This window comes from Spermophilus citellus (assembly GCF_964194105.1).
Source record: "Spermophilus citellus genome assembly, chromosome: 13".
NCBI lineage: Eukaryota > Metazoa > Chordata > Mammalia > Rodentia > Sciuridae > Spermophilus > Spermophilus citellus.
Genome location: NC_138193.1, coordinates 11,284,782 through 11,302,138, shown reverse-complemented (window position 1 = coordinate 11,302,138; position 17,357 = coordinate 11,284,782). Strand labels below are relative to the sequence as shown.

The 17,357-nt window shown below is 39.1% G+C and overlaps 2 protein-coding genes across 3 annotated transcripts; both read right to left on the bottom strand.

Annotated features, from left to right (window-relative positions):
* Positions 1–5,860: 5,860 nt before the first annotated feature.
* LIPT1 (lipoyltransferase 1) lies at positions 5,861–11,222 on the bottom strand. Of its 2 annotated transcripts, none has more exons than XM_081265006.1 (2): positions 11,088–11,222; positions 5,861–7,040 (listed from the first exon to the last, which is right to left on the bottom strand). In XM_081265006.1, exon 2 carries the CDS (start codon positions 7,037–7,039, stop codon positions 5,918–5,920), a length of 1,122 nt encoding a protein of 373 aa, XP_081121132.1. In that variant the 5' UTR covers position 7,040; positions 11,088–11,222; the 3' UTR covers positions 5,861–5,917. The 2 variants fall into 2 exon arrangements, with proteins under 2 accessions (XP_081121132.1, XP_081121131.1); XM_081265005.1 differs by having other exon boundaries at positions 10,820–11,195.
* Positions 11,223–15,855: 4,633 nt separating this feature from the next.
* Positions 15,856–16,131, bottom strand: LOC308632952 (uncharacterized protein C2orf15; the record flags this gene model as incomplete). The annotated part of the gene is made up of 1 exon (XM_081265378.1): positions 15,856–16,131. The coding sequence occupies one exon, from the start codon at positions 16,129–16,131 to the stop codon at positions 15,856–15,858; it is 276 nt and encodes a 91-aa protein (XP_081121504.1).
* Positions 16,132–17,357: the final 1,226 nt, after the last annotated feature.

Sequence of the window (17,357 nt, the reverse complement as noted above, 5' to 3'; positions counted from 1 at the left end):
AATTACATTCTTGAATGGAAGGTCTCCTGTCAGTTCTCTTTAAATTGGTTCATAAATTAGATGATGAAGAAGACTAGCACTAGGAGACTTGCTCGACACAATTATAAGACACAGCTACAATAATTCTTTAAACATGAATGGGCATAGGAATTGCTAAACAGTGGAATACAATAAAGAAATTAGAAACAGAAAGTCAGTCTGTGGGTTCGGATAATATGTAATAAACATGTCAGTTTAGTGGTTGGAAAAAATATTAGATCTCTGTCCTGCTCTACTTAAATAATCCTAAATGAATGAATGAAAACTAATTAAATGGAAAACCCAAGTGTATTTTTAAACCCCTACTAAATATATAAACATAACACAAAACCCAGGAACTGTCAAAGGAAGAGCAAAAGAACAGATCATATATTAAAACAGAAGGACCCAGGGCTAGGGTTATGGCTCAATGGTAGAGCACTTGCATAGCATATTTGAGGCCCTGGGTTCAATTCTCAGCACCACATATAAATAAATAAAATAAAGATCTATTTACAACTAAAAAAAGAAAAAAAAAAACCAGAAGGAACCATAAATGAAGTTTAGAAACATGAAAGATCAAATTGACAACATATAAAAAGTTTTAAGATTCCTGATATGTAAGAAAGATGGTGTGATTTTCAGCAGTGACCCTGAACTGCCCTTTAGCCTCATTGAGTAGCTGGCTCTTTGAGCACCATTCACTGGTCTTTCCTGCCATTGTGCACATCCCCAGCCAGGTGCTGCCCTACTTTTTGTTCTTCATGAACCAACTTCTTAAAAGGTTTCTCTCTAAAAAAGTATGCACCAACTGTTCATACTTTCCACCACTTCACTTGCTGCTGTCCCAGTCACTCCACTGAAATTGCTTTTGGTAAGCTCAATAGTGACCTCCATACCACCATATCTAATCAGCACTTCTTAACACCTTCTTATTACTTGACCTTTGGGGGCATGTGACCCAGCTGGCCCTTCTCGAAACTCAGCTTGTGGGAAACATGCATTTCTCTTCCATCCTTCCTTTTGAACAGTACAGTTGGGGTCAAGGGTGCTAGCTCAGTGGTAGAGTATGTGCTTAGCATGTTCAAGGCCCTGGGTTTGATTCTAGACACAAAACAAAACAAAAAAACACTACAGTTCCCCTGAAGTAGGTAGTAACCGCTTTTCTTCAACCCATACTTTCCTGGAGTGACTGTAACAGTAAGTTTTCTTAGTAAAAAGCAATAAAAACTGCTGCTACTTGATGTAAGCAGGATGTATGTGGGGAGCATTAAAAGGCTGGTAAGTGGTTTAAATCATCACCATGAGAGTTATTGACTGAAATGTGGAGGCTTTGCAGGGAAGATTTGTAACCCAGAACTAATCATGTCACCCTGTGATAAGGGACGGATGTGGTAGCCTACATCACTTCTGTTACTGGCACTGCCACTGCCAGCCTCACTGCCTTTACTACCCCAGAAAGTCAGGCTCCTGGATTGTCTAAGGGTTTTCACCCATTTAGGGTTCTCTGCATCACTACTTTCAAAGTTTGGAGCAGGTGCCTCTGACTGGCACAGCCTAGCTCTTGTACCCATGCCCTCACAAATCATATTTGTGAAATTAAAATCTCCCTCACTAGGCCATCCCCGCTTTGAGATAACCTGTTGTAGGCAGAACCCTACATGCACACCTGTTCTTCCTCTCTAAAAAATAGAAAAATGTAGCTATATGTAGAGATCAGATTGTTAAAGAGGCAACTGAGTTAAAATGAAGTGTTTGAGTGGGTCTTAATCCATGTGACTGAGGTCCTAAGAGGAGAAAATTTGGTCACAGATATGCATGCATTCAGAGGGAAGCTGAGGGAATATGGGGTGCTTGTCCACAAGCCAAGGTCTCATAAGACACCTTATCTTGAACTTGGAGCCATCCAATCAGTGGGTGTTATGGTAGCCCTAGCAAGTTAATATTGTCTCATTATTTCCTTTTTAAATGAAACAAAATTAAGCCATGTCCTGAAAATAGGAAGCATCCATCCCTCATTTTTTTTGTCTTTTAAAAATTTGTTCTAATTAGTTATATATGACAGCAGAATGCATTTCAACTCATTGCTATCCCTAATTTTTAAATTGTTTTTAATAGTTGTAGATGGACAGCATGCCTTAGGGTTTTTGTTTTTTTTTTTAATGTGGTGTTGAGGATCGAACCCAGTGCCTCACACATGCTAGGCAAGCACTCTGCCACTGAGCTACAGCCCCATCCCCGCCATCCTTAATTTTTAACAAGGGCCGAACACTGTCCTCTTCTTTCCATGGCACTTGCCTGTACTTCAGCAGTAGCTTCCAACTACTGGCCACTCCTAATCTTGCTTCATTCCAGTCCATTCTCCACGGAACAGTAATCTTTATTAAAACTTCTTATTGCACTTAAGACGAAGCTCTCCTGTAGCCTATCAGTCTCTACATGATCTGGTCTCTACCCATCTCCACCTTCACCTTGCCTGATTTTCCACCTTGTTTGCCTATTCCCTCAACACTGTCAAGAAGCCCAGTCTTTCCTGCTTTGGTCTTCCTGTATGCTGTTCTGTTTGGCAAATTGTACTTGCCATTGAAATCTCATTGCAGATCTTATGACTATGAAATTCCTTCTGTGGGGATGAGTAACTGTGTTCCCTCTCCTTGAATTTGTGCTTGAGACCCCAGAAGTTATACTATATTACTTCCAAAGCTGTAGCATAAAACAGGTTCTGCCCTGCTTCTTTGGTTGCTGGTTCTTAGAACCCATCCACCTGCTTGTGAGGAAGTCCAGGCAGTCCACATGGAGAGGAACCAAAGCCCTCAGTCTAGTCCCCAAAGAGCTCCCAGCATACAACCAACTCATTTGCCAGCCATGTGAATAAGCTATCTTGGAAGATATTTCTGGCTCCAGTTAAATTCTCCTAGTTAATGCTGTTGGATCAAATACACTATCCCTACCAAATCCTGTTCAAATTATATATTTATGAGTAAAATGATTCTTGTTTTAAACTACCAAGTTTTAGAATGGTTTGTTACACAGCAATAACTGACATAACCTTGAATACTCTCCTCCCCATCCACCCACTTTGCATGGCTTTCTTCTTATCCTGTTTAAATGTCATCTTCCTGGTAGTTCTACCTAGGTAACCCCTATTATTGCCTGTTAATCACTATCTCAGCTTTTCCTTAATACCATTTTTATCTTGTAATTAATTATTTGTAACTAATTATCTTCTCCTAAGCCAAAGATTTTAAAACTGAGGTCTTGATATATTAATGAGTGATAAGAACAATAAAAAGTAAAAAGGGCTGGGGTTGTGGCTGAGTGCTTAAGTGCCCCTAGGTTCCATCCACAGTACCCCCAACAAAAAAGACCAATTTTTTTTGTGTGTGTGGGGAATGGGCACCAGAGATTGAACTTAGGGGCACTTGACCACTGAGCCACATCCTAGCCCTATTTAGTATTTTATTTAGAGACAAGGTCTCACTGAGTTGCTTAGGGCCTTGCTTTTGTTGAGGCCGTCTTTGAACTCGCAATCCTTCTGCCTCAGCCTCCTGAGCCATTGGGATTACAGGTATGTGCCACTGCACACAGCACCAATTTTTAAAAGACAAAATAAAATGGAAAATATCAGAGAAGTAAATAGTAAGGAACAAGCATTGTATTGTTAAGCTTATTAGGTATGCATAAATGTGTGTTAAGGCACAATGTAAAATATATTTTTTTACTTTGGTCTGATTTTTAAAATGTCTGAAAGGCATTATACTAAACTGTCAGTTCCTGAGGTCAGTGATCATGTCTTTTTAACTCCCTATGAACATCCAATATCTTGACACAGTAGGCACTCAATACTAACACACAGTATATTTTAGAAATAAAAGCAGTATGAGAATTAATCAGATGTAGAGACAGGAAATGGTCAACAAGAATGATACTCTGAAAAAATTTTGTAATGAAAACATTGAGAATCTTTTCACAAGCATCTTGAGCAGGAATGTTTTGGGAAAAGGGAGACATGTTCATTCATTCTGGTTAAGGATGCAGTAAAAGTGGGAAGACAAATGCAAGATAAAGAAGATATAATGGTGCAAGTCCCAAACACAAGCAGGAGAGGGAAAATCCAGGTTTAATTAGAGAGGTCATACTAAGGGCAAGGGCGGCACTTCCTCCTGAGATTGAAAGAAAAGATAAATATTGAAGTAGAGAACCTGGAGCTAAAAGCCTCATTTCTAAAGACTTCAACTCTCAACAAATTAACAATCAAGGTTTGTGAAGACTTGTAAGGGCTCTGTGTTTGGGATTGGGGGTCTCTGATAAACTTTGTGATTGTGGCATGCTTGGTGGCTAGGAAGTTTCTGTGCAAAGGCACAGAATGCCTGGCTGCTGGGAAACTTCTGTGTAAAGACACGGGATGCCTGGCTGCTTTAGAGATGTCCTTCATAAGAAAGCTCTGTTAAAGTCCTATCAGCTTCAACCTTCATCTCAGGCACACAGCTCCTGGGGAATATAGGGACTCTCTTGTAGAAAACCACAATGATTCACTGAACCTAAATCTGTCCACATAATAGTAACTTTATACAATGGATTTTCTTAAGAGCTGTACAAATCTCCTGACATTGCATATTGTAACTGTAACTGCAGAATAAGCAACCTTACTGACACTCTATAAACAATACTGTAGATATGGTACTAATGATCTAATGTAAATTACTGATATAAATAAATGTGGCCACTTGGACAAGCAGTCACTTTTCCTGCCTCTGCATCTTGTGTCTGTGTCACCCTTATTTTATTTTCCTTACAAAGACTAGTGGAATTCTGGAGCCTGTGAGAGTGGTAACCTTTAGGAATAAGATGCCTGAGAATGAGAGGAATGCCAGGCATAGTGGCACACACTTCTTATCCCAGCTACTTGTGAGGCTGAGGCAGGAGGGTCACAAGTTAGAAACCCGCCTGAGCAATTTAGCAAGACCATCTCAAAATTAAAAAAAAAAAAAAAAAAAAAATGGCTGGACATGTAGCTCAGAGAATGCTTGCCTAGCATGCGTGAGGCCAAGGATTCAATCACCAGTACTGCAAAATTTAAGAATGAGAGGAAGTCAACCAGAGACGAGATGAATCTGACACCAACAGCAAGATGTGGTAAGTTAAAAACTTTAAATATGAAATTGGGCAAATCTGCATGATTATATGATTTTACCCCCTGGATTGCTTGTCATCTAGGTATAGAAATAGAAAACCGATTGTCTGGACATTTTTTTTTTTTTTTAAGTGGCAATGGTAGGTAAAGGGAGAAAAGCAGATGAAAACACTGGTAAGAAAGTACAGTATACTTGAAATAATTCAGGCTTGATGAGGGAAAGAAATGAAGGTAGGAGAGATTAAAGTCAAAGGCTGGGAAAAATGCAATGGGTTTCATTTAGTGAGAGAAGATGGAAAGACAAGAAAATATTTTAAATATAAGAGAATTTTAGAGATTATGATATTAGAGGTGGCAACAGAGGTATGAAAACAAGCAATTATGAAGCTGGACTGTCTACTGTGGTATACATTTCCAAGGCAATAAGAAGGAGCTGAAATATAAATGTGTGCCAGGAACTAAATCAATTGAAGAAAGAGTGTTCTAGATGTCAAAAGAGAAGATGGACAAGAACAGATAATAAACAATTTCAAATGGGGAGAAGTTACTGAAAGAGACTAGGCTTTTTTCCCCAGACATGGTCCTCACTGTTGTCCAGGCTGACGCTGAACTCCTGAACTTCAGTGTCCCTCCTGCCTCAGCCTCCCAAGTGCTGGGATTACAAGCAGATGCCACTGCACTCAGCTTTTTTGTTTTTTAGACATACAATGCATTTAAAAGTTTTATTCTCTCATTGAAACTGACAATATAAATAGTTACTTGGAGTCACATTATTCCTTTAATTTTTTCACAAAGAATATCCCATTTACTATGTAGTTCATGGTCTTCTGGGTATGTTCTAAGTAAAATGTTTGTCAGCATGGTAGTTTCAGTTGGGCAAAACTTGCTGCCAATAAAACTTGAATTTAACTTGTCACATATTGCCAGTGGTATCCAATGATCAGGTGCTTCAATATTGCAGATTTCAATTCTTCCATTCTTTATATCTATGAATAATTTAATTTCCAAGTGTGACTGCTCATATAACACATCCAAAGTAGTGTCTATACTAAACTTTGGTGTTTTGCCATATATCCATTCCCAAGTTTGTAGTTCTTTGGCTTTGCTATTTATTCCAGGAAACAGTGTTTCATCAGTTGGATTTATTAGATTAATGTGATTATCAATTTGATGATAAGCAGCATACTCTGCAGCAATAGCATTCATCAGTACTTCACAGGTCAGAGTAGGATCTTTCTCCAAAAGATTTTTCACTAAAGAAGGTATGCTAGTAGTGGCATTGCTCTTGATCCCTTGGTAAGGGCTCTTTAGTGAAGAAGACAAAGAGGTTCCATCAGTACTACATAATAAGGTACAATGGTGATAAGCAGTAGTCCGGCCAATCTTTGAGGCTGTTCCTGAGATTTTAAACTGACCATCAAGTAAAAGGTCAAATCTTTTGGTAGCCTGAACATCCAGCTGGGGTTGGACAGCATTCAGTGCTCTCACAATTAATTTCAGATTGTCCATTCTATCATACTTTTTTTTGGTTGTAAAGAAAGTCAAATTGATATTACCCATATCATGGTAGACTGTTCCTCCTCCACTTCTTCTCCTAGCCAGTTTTATACCTTCTTCTCTCATCAGATTCAGGTTACATTCTTGCCAAGGATTTTGATGCCTACCAATCACAACACAGGGAGAATTTCTCCAAAAGAAAAGAACTGGCTTGCCTTCTAGGTTTACATGGTCATGAATCCAGTCTTCTACAGCCAGATTTTGATATACATCATTGGAAATTGACTGTAAAATGAGCCCACCTTTTGTAGTGTTTTTAAAGCCTGCTGCTGGAATCTTGTGATTACAAAGCAACTGGAAGCAGTTCTTCACTGAAAATGGGATCAGCATGCTTTTAAAAATGGAAGACAAAAAACAAATTAATTCAATGAAAAAAGGAAAATTAAATTCTACCTTCTAGCTATCAGTTATTGGTTATTTGATTCAAACTTAACTAGGTGTCCAGTCCGATTGCTTTTCTTGCCTGTTAAGCTTTTTAGTCTTTGCAACTCTATAACAAAATACTTTAAAAAAAATGAAGATAAAATTCAATAATTTCAGTTGAAATGAAGGCACAGATTTTTCAAACAAAAAAGGATGCAGCAAATACATTACACATACCAAAGCCAAACAAATTATTTTGAATTCATAATACATGTTCATTGAAAAAAAATGAGGAAACAACAGGTAAGCAAAAGAACAGAAAACATAATCCCACCACTGAAAAGAACCACAATTAACATTTTGGTATAAACAACCCATTTTATGTCTTCTGGGAATTATGTATATACATATAAATGATTTTTTATTTTTATTTTTAAGATGAGGTCTTACTATGTTGCCCAGGCTGGCCTCAAACTCCTGAGTTCAAATAACCTTCCTGTCTCAGCATCCCAAGTAGCTGGGACTACAGGTGTATACATCATTGTGCCTAGCTCTCTTTCTACATTAAATCTATTTTAAAATCAGGTTTAATGACTGTGTAATATTTTGTTATTAAATATATCAGTTCACAAGTTCAAGGCCAGTCACAATGTATAACTTAGCAAAACCCTTCTCAAATTAAAAGCACTGGGCTGGTCATGTAGCTCAGTGACCAGCATATGTAAAGCCCTAGGTTCAACTGCCAGTACCATTAAAAAAAAAAAAAAAAAAAAAAAGCCAGTTTACTCAGTTTCTTAGTCTATATTGCTTTTTTTTCTAGTTTTCCTGTATTATCAACAATGTATTCATGAACGTCTCTATGGAAAGTTCTAATTATGTCTTTACAATGTTATAAAAATAATTCCTATTTCAACTTGGAATATATGATTTACTGCCAGCATAACTTTTACTTAGGTCAATATTAAATTAGTATGAATTAAAGAAAGGCTAGAGACTAGAAAAGAAAAACCAGTTTATACCTTCCCCTAAGAAACATCTGCAGAGTTTAATAGAGGAAGGGATACTTGAACAGTGTTGAAATTTGATGGTTGATGGGAGTAGCAAAGGCATATACAAAGGCTGAAACTATCAGAATCTTCTACTACTAAGGCATGTTTTGGGTACTCCTTCCTAAGAGACAGTTACACTAACAGTATTCTAGCTTCACTGATGCTCACAGCTCTACTGTCCTAGGAAGTCTCTGCACTCAGATTGCATTTCTTTGGTTAATCTCCTTGTTCTTGGTTCTGTTTGAGTTTGATAAAGTCTTGTACTCATTCAATAAATATTTATGGAGTGCCTGCTAGGCACAGGTAATAAGAAGACAGAGAAGGGAGGAGACAAGTTCATGTAATCCTAAAACATGGATTCTCTGTGAAGGCAGCTATGATCTACTGATGTATTTTAAGCAAAAAAGTGTTGAGTCATACAAAACTATCTCCACAGTGTTGTGCATGGATTAAAGAAAGGCTAGACTAGAGACAAAAAGAGTAGTTAACTGATAATGTACAGGTCTCACAGGAAGAGGAGGTATGGGGTGAAAATATTTGGTTCATTTAATTGTGTTGAACTTAAGTGTCTTTGATTATTTGTCAGCCAATGGGACAGGGCTGAAAAGAAAGTAACCAAGGCCATGGGAGAAGATTAGATTGTCTCAGGAGGGTTCTGTAAGCAGACACAGAGTCTTCAACACAACCCTAAAGAGCAGCAACATTTAACAGATATGAAGAGAAGGGAGGGAGAGCTCCCAAAGAAAACTGAGAAGAATAAGAAGAAAAATTTTAAATAGGGCATTATGGAAGTTTCAAGGAGGTAAGATGCTGAAAATAGATCTTCATTAAGAAAGTTATTAGTGATCTTGGCAAAAACCAGGTATGCTGAGTGACTGGGAGGTCCACAGTGATTCAATGAATATATTCTGGTTGTAAAATGGAGAAGCTAGGGCAATAGAAGAAATGTGAAGTTAGGAGATAACCTAACATGCAAGAGACCGAAGCATGTTTAGATGTTGCTGGTAGGACAATTGGAAGAAGAGGGTAACATTGGTGAAGGGAGCTCCTTGAGAAAGTGATGGTGCTGGGATCCAGAGTTCAGAAGGAGCAGAAAGGATCCCCTTCCAATGTGATCCAAGGGAGAAACAGTGACAAATGGGTCGGTGGTATGTTGGACACTAATGAGCCAGAAAGTGTTTGTGGAAGAGATTCTCAAAGACCTCACGACATAGTCTTGTTAATATATGCAGTGTGTGGCAGGATAGCAAAGTAGTTAAGATCTTAAATTTTAATTCTGGCTCTGCTGCTTACTAACTGAATAACCCTAGGAAAGTAGTTAACTTCTGGCTGCTTCAACTATCTCAGACCTCACAGAATGGTTAAGAGAATTAGGTTATTACACATAAACCATTCCTGTCTGGCCAATATGAACTGCATGGAAATGTTAACTGTTATTATAGTGTTCCTTCCCATCTGTTTTTCTGTTTTAGTCATAAAACATTATGTTTTCTCAAGTGTACAATGACTCATTACCAAGATGCAATAAAGTGGCATTTACTTTGAAAAATTAACCATAATCCACAAAATATTGGTCAAAAATAATATTTGCTAGGGTTCTATAACTGATCTGATTCATGTATTGATTCAATGTATGGATCATGAATTGATCTAATTTATGTATTTTAATAGTGCCAAACTCTCCATTCATCCAGGCACTGTGTATATATTATGAATGAAACACAACCCAGCAAAGATATTAATTTGACAAATTCTGCATCAACTATATGACATGTACTCTTCTTACCACTTGGGATTTATCAGTAAGCCAAGTAATTAAGGGGGGTAAGGTCTGTAGGACAAAGAAAAACTAAAGCTGGGAGAGGGAAGACTGAAAAAGTATATGCAAGAATCATTAGGCTTCAATTTCAAATAGGATTGTTAAACTACTCATCTTTAAAAAAGATGACATGGGAACAAAGATTAAGGAGTTAGGTTGAATGCTTATGTAACAAACTATTCTAGGCCTTAGTGAGAATGTAACATTATAACTGGGCCCTAAAGGATAACAAGAATCACACAGAGAAAAGTGGAAAGAAAGGTATGTCCAAGAAAACCTAAATGTGAACTTACTGATTTACAGAGAGAACCATAAACTATTGACCAGAGAGAGATTCCTCTAGGCCTGCCCAACTACTTGCTATAGGACTACAGGTAAGGCTATTTATCTTAACTTTGGTAAATATGCATCAGAACCAAAAGACTGAGTTATATGATCTCAATATTAGATGGGATGGGTCCAGAGGAAACCACCTCAATTCCTGGGACCAGGAAAGATTCTACTCTTAAGCCAGGATAGTGTTTACTCCTCGGGGAGCTTTGGATTCGCTGGGACAGGTGTGCCTCTCTTTGGCTCTGTGCTCCTGTGGCAGTTAGGTACGGACTAAATGATAGTTGCCAGGATATAGCTAAGACTTTGAAAGACTAGCAAAAAAGTTTTTTAAAAAATCGCTTTGCATATCTACTCTAACCCTGTAATTACCAACCACCCTGTAATTACGAACCGTACACGTTTTCCTCAGAAGAGGCTCTCATGTCCCTGTTCTGCGGGACACTTCGTTGTCACTGTGCACTGCCAAACATACTTCCCCATCACCAAACAGAAAACAGATTTAAAAAAACAAAAATAGCATAATCCCTGCTAATCATAAAACCTTACCCAGACATCTATTTTGCCACCTGACACACCCGACCGGGTCTCGGGATCGGCCGCTCTTAACGGAGCCATCAGGTCATGCCGAGCGCGGAGCACAAGCTGCAGAGCCTGCAGCACCAGCCCTTGAAGGCCAGAGGCGTGCGCACTCAGAACCCGTCTCGGGGATCTTTGTCCTTGCCCGCAGCCCAAAGAACCTCGAGCGCCCCGCTGGGCCCGTTTCCACCGGCCACCACGCGCCGTTCGCGTTAGATCCGCTTCCGGCTTCTCTCACCTGCTGCTTCCGGTAGCACCTACCCGCCGGGGAGGACTGGTACCGGAGAAGAACGGGTCGACCCCGGGCGCTCAGCGGCTGCGCACGCGACGCGCATCACCCCAAGCCCCGCCCACGAGCAGAGGCGGTGCCCCGGCCCGGCCCGCCCACGAGGGCCGGAGGAGGCGTGGCTACGTCCCGAGCCTGCCCTGTTTGCCTAGGAGGTCGCGGGGCGGGGTTCCTAAGGCTCCCTCGGGACGTGCCAACTAACGCAAAACCACATTTGAGACAGGGTCGCAGGCCACGTTTGAATAAAAGTATCGAAATTTTGTTATAAAGTCCCAGCTCAGATGGCAGTTCGCTGTGTGAGAGCACAGAGATAACGGCCGTCCCGGGGCGAAGGTAGGAGAGGCAGGTGCGCCAGGTGGAAGGGGCATTTCGTAGGCTTGTTCAGGGGGAGACCCCAGAAACCCAAAGCACTCAGGTCACAGCCCGCAAGAGTACCAGCAAGTGCTCTTTACTGACTGCGTGGACTCTCAGTTCAATTGGCAGGTAACTCAAAAGGGAAAATTCAAATCATTTTTGAAAGAAAAATTGCATTTAAAGGAATAAACGTTGGCATTCGCAACACAGAGATGGTAATAAGTTGGACTGAGTGGATCAAAAAGCAGACACATTGGGTTGTACTCATTGTTGGCAAAAAAGTCCTGCCCTTCAGCCAGATGGGAAATTCTCTCAAAAGCCAAGATTTCAGCTAGTTATTGCAGTGTGATAAGGCGCCTCAAACATCATGACTTATTATCTCTAAGAATTATGTGAGCAAGCTGGTTTCACCTGGGTTTACCCTGTGGCTCCATTCAGCAAGGGGTGGCTGAGCTGAGGGGGTCCAAGATGATCCTTATTCACACTCTGGCACTTGGTGCAGGCTACCTGCTGGAGCAGCTCAGTTCAGCACCTGGAGGCAGCACTTGAGAAAGCCAGTGGAGAGTTAAGGGATGGGATGATGGCCCCCTGTGAAGAGCAGGCTGTGCCCTGCTCCAAATTACTCCAAGTTATGAAGAACAGCAGTGCCTAGCCCTTAGTCACTCCATTTTATAAAGCAACAGTTTGTCCTGAGCTACTCCAATTTGAGTGTCAGTGCCAAGGCAGAATGACTTGGTAACTTGTCTTGACAAATAGATAATCATCATATTTTGGACATACAGAACTTTTTGAAAAGAAAAACCCTCAGCTACACAGCACAATCATAAGGCACACACTGATAAGTTAATTAGTCATGCTAATAAAAATGACCACCTGTGGGGCTAGGATTATGGCTCAGTGGTAGAGTGCTTGCCTAGCATGTGTGAGGCACGGGGTTCGATTATAAGCACTGCATATACATAATAAGTAAAATAAAGGTCCATTAACAACTGAAAAATATTTTTTTCAAAAAGAGTCTATTAAAAAAATGACCACCTGTGAACTTATTAAATTAGAAGCACATGTATGCATGGACAATCAAATGCATATCCGAAAAACCGGGCTCATGAGTTTATTGTAGTCACCAGATATAACCCCCTCACCTAAGGCCCATAAAAGGAGGAGTACCCTCCTGGACATGGCAGCATTCTGATCCTGTCTAATCATGAGTCTTGCCCACAATGCCACATCAGTGGACTCTGGACTCTGTCCCCAGGGTTCAGCTCAGTGTTTCTCCTGTCCATGACAAGACGAGGCCCACATCAAATGACCCTGTTAAGTGCCTACCTTCTGGACTCTCAACTTATGAGAACTGGTTCCTTAAACACTGATCTCACCACCTGCAATGACTCTTTGCCTTTGCACCTGCTCTCTACCTTTTTTCTCACTGCAGCCTCTGGAAACCTGTGGCCACTTTAACCCTTCGTGAGCATTTCTGTGATGTATGTACATCACTGTGTGAAGTATGATGTGATTTGAGTACTACAGATATTATTAAGATTGGGATGGAATAAAAGAACTTGTGACTGCTCCACTCATGACACCAAGTGAACTGTGAGTATTTTCAGTGAATTAATCCCAATGAAAGTGATATAGTTTGTGAATTTACAGTTATTCAGTAAATTTGACATTGTGGAAAGACACAAACATGTCTAGCCTATGTTAATGGCATAGCCCACTCATGACAACCCCATTTCTTGGTGAGAGGACCCCAAAGAATTTGTGACCATCTCTTTCAATCTTCCACAAAACCAGTCCCTACTTCAGTTAGAAGGGTATCTACCAAGACTTGGAGTAAGCAGCATTCTGTGTTCACAATTGGCAATGCTGATACCATAAATGATAGGGCTGAGTCTTATATTATGCAGGTAGAAATGGATTCTTTTCAGAGTTTCAGTAGGAATTTTCCTAGTTATTGATAGTAGGCCCATAATGTTGTCACTCTCTATATTGTTTCCTTCCAAATTTGATTTCTCTAAAGTAGTTTATTTTTCCTCTTCTTTCCTTCTGAGGTGGTTATAGAGAATCCTATTCTTTTCTCCCTGCTCTAAGATTTCTGTTCCTTGGCTATTATTACCCCCTTTCCTACTTCTTCAGCTTCTCCCCTGGAACTTTCCAGCGATACTCTAATATGCTTCACAAATCCTCCAGAGACCTCATTTCCCCTTCCAACTTTCAATGTGTTTACTCCCTTTCAGAGCAAAGCTTCTTGGAAGAGTCACTATATATACAATATCTACTTCCTTACTTCATATTCAACCAACTCCAAAATGGCTTCTGCCCCATTTATTCCACCACAAGTGCTTTTGCTAAGACCACTGTGACATTCGTTTGCTGGATCCAGTGGACTTTTTGGTCTTCACCTAACCTTTCTGTTCACTGGTTCCACCTAGAAAGACTCCTATAGACAACCTTTATATTATTAACTTGGCTTTCCTTTGGCCTCATTACCAACTTCTCAGTACCCTCTGACAGTTGCCCTTGCTCTGATCAGCCCCTAAATGTTGGAGTTCCTCACATCTTCACCTTCCCAAATGTGCTCCTTAAACAATCACATTCATCCCCATGACTTTAAATACCAACTTTATACCACTGTCATCATCCATTGGACAATCATGTAACTGCATAAATTATAAATGTCATATCCTTGGAGAAGTCTTCCTAGTTCCCAGAATTGAAATCAACTTTATGTGTTATTCCTCCTGTTACATCTCTCTGAATGTTTTACGTTTTCTTCATAGCATATCTTATGTAATTTCTTTATATGTTTTGGCTTTCCTGGTAGACAGACAGAAAGCACTGTGAAGGCAGTAGCTATTTTATCCACTGCCATATCTCCAGCACCAAGCATAGTGCCAGCCTTGGTGAACAATGAATTCTTTTTTTTCTTTTCCAAAGAATTATGTTTTGTAAGTGACAAAAGCATTGTTTTACTCATTTATGTATCATTTGACAATTTTGGTTCTTTTTACTTTAGGCTCAATATTCCCTTCAAATACATTTAGCATTTGTCTGTTATTTTTAAAAATGAATATTGAGGAGATTATGCAGTGGGCATTACAGACAATTGTTAAATACTACAGTACAGGAACATGTTCCAACTGTGTGTGTGTGTATGCGTGTGTGTGTTACTGGGGATGGAACCCTTGCACTTACTGGGCAAACACTCTACCACTGAGCTAAACAAAATATACTAGGAATGTAGCTCAGTGGTAGAGCATGTGCTTAGTATGTGTGAGGCTCTGGAATCAAGTCCCAGCACCAACCAACCAACCAACAAACAAACAACATGCATAATATAATTATAGGTCACTCTCTGTATGGATATAAAATGGTTTTAATTTCATCTAACATTACTTGGAACAACACTGCTGTTTCAAACTGCCATGTATTTCAATAACTGATATGTAAAACAAATTTTGAACACTAGGTTGTTTTTCTTATACAAAATATTGGAATATAACTTGTTAGCATCTGCAAGATATGCTGTGATATTTGGAAAGAACTATTTTCTAACTTTGAAATGAATTCCACATGAGGGAAAGTTTTAAAAGAAAAATTTTAAATGTGAAATGCTTCTGAAGCTATGTAATTTATTGGTTGGTTGTAGAGTTTATATGCAGGAATATTTTACAGAACAGAAATGCAAAATTATAGGAAGGCAAAGTATCCTAAGGAAAAATCCCAAATTGAAGATGCAACATACAAAAATGGTACAGCATAAATAGCATAAAATACTGGTGTGGAATTGCTTGAACACTCTGCCCCTCCCACCACCACTTGTTAAAGAAATTCATAAAAAGTATAGCAAAAAGTTTTGCATTTCAAATACTGTTACTAAAATATTCTATTTTTTAACAAAGATAGAATATAATCCCAGAGAAATCTGCCTTGAATTTTGGAAGGCTATTTTTTTTTCCCTTAAAGCAACTGCAAATTGCTTTATATAATATATACAAATACATTTAGCATTTTCTGTTACAAAATATTTTTATTCCCTGAAATCATGCCTTTTCCTCTTTTTAAAATATGAATATTGAGAAGATTATGCAGTTGGGTATTACAGAGTTATTAAATATTACAGTACAGGAACAAGTTCAAATGTGTGTGTATGTGTGTATATTAGTTACTGAGGTGGAACCCAGGACCTTGCACAGTTTTTGCACCATCAAAAAATATAGTTTAAGATGACTCATAAATAATAAAATATAAGATACCAACCTTCCTTCATTTTGTTAGATTTTCCCAATAAGGTTCAGTTCTCATTCAACACCTCCACTTATCAAAGGCAGTTTTTGGATTGTTTTGGTAATATGTGTATGATACTTCATTCCACATCTGTCATTTCTAGTCCATCACTTTCTTTAACATATACCACCGAACCCAAGGCTTTCTTTGAAAGAGATCCTGGGCCAATTCCTTCAATTCTTGAAAAGTTTTCTTGGTTTGTGTCTTCTAACCTTATTTTCTTGGTGTTTTGAAATAACTGAGTCATTGGTTTCAACCTGCTTTTCTCAGTCCCTTGCATTAAGTAACTGTCCACTTTTGAATCCATTCGCATGGCAGATACCTGCGTAGCAGATTTACTAAATGAAAATCCCATTGGGACAGTTGAACAAATATCAAGGTTGTTTGAAGACACCTTTTTAAGTAGTTTCTTCAATCTGATTACTGAAAAAAAAAAGATGTAGGTAACAAGTGAATACAATAGGAATTTTGACAACTTCATAGCAATGTTGGTTTGGATGAAATGTCATGGTAATGCTATAAATATAAAGTAAAATTGCCCTTTACCTTTCAGTATTTACATTTTCTTTGTGGAAGTGTTTGTAGGTCCATAAAGTCCCTTGAAAGTCTTTTTAAAAAGGAATTTGCCTGATGTTATGTTTATCACCTTTCAGTAAATAACAAAACTTCTCTTAGTCTTGTCTTGTTACGGGCCAGGCTATATGGACAATGACCAAATAGACTCAATTTTACCCTGAGATTCCACATCATATAAGAAATGCTTCTCCCATGGGAATACCCTGCCTCTGTACCTATCAACAGTTGCTTTTTAATATAGTATAGCATGTCTGACAACACAAAATAGCAATTCTTATACAATGAAAGATTCTCTTTTTGTTTTCCATTTTTTCTTGGACAATGTACCCTGTCAGAGATTGACTATTTATTTGTTTATTTATGGTGCTGGGGATTGAATCCAGGGCCTTGTGCATATGAGGCAAGCATTCTACCAACTGAGCTATATCCCCAGCCCCCAGATGTTAGGCGTTTAGGTAATGATTGGATCATGAGGATTCTGACCTCATTAGTGGATTAATCCATTAATAGCTGAATAGACTACTGGGGTGTGGGACCTAGTTAGAAGAAGGTCATTTGGGACATGTCCTACCTTCTCCCTGGTCCCTTACTTCTTCTTTCTCTCTCTCTACTTATTGGCTACCATGTGCTGAGCAGCTTTCCTCCATCACAGCCTTCGACCATCTTGTTCTGCCTAATCTCAGACCCACAGCCATGAAGTTGGCCTACTGAAGACTGAATCCTTGGAAACCATGAGCCAAAATAAATATTTACTCCTCTAATTTGTTATTCTTAGGTATTTTGTTCACAGTGACAAAAAACTTAGTAATGCAATGACTAATAAAGATATGGTACTTGTTAAGAATGCCTAATCTATTAAAAGAGATGAGTTTACAACCTGGGAGAGGTTCCCAAAGGAAGGGAGACTAAGTCAGAGTAGGGCCTTGAAAGATGGGCAGGAATTTGCTAGGTAGAGTTGACTAGTATGGCAGAGAGGACAGGTTTCCCATCACAGTAAAGGAAGTA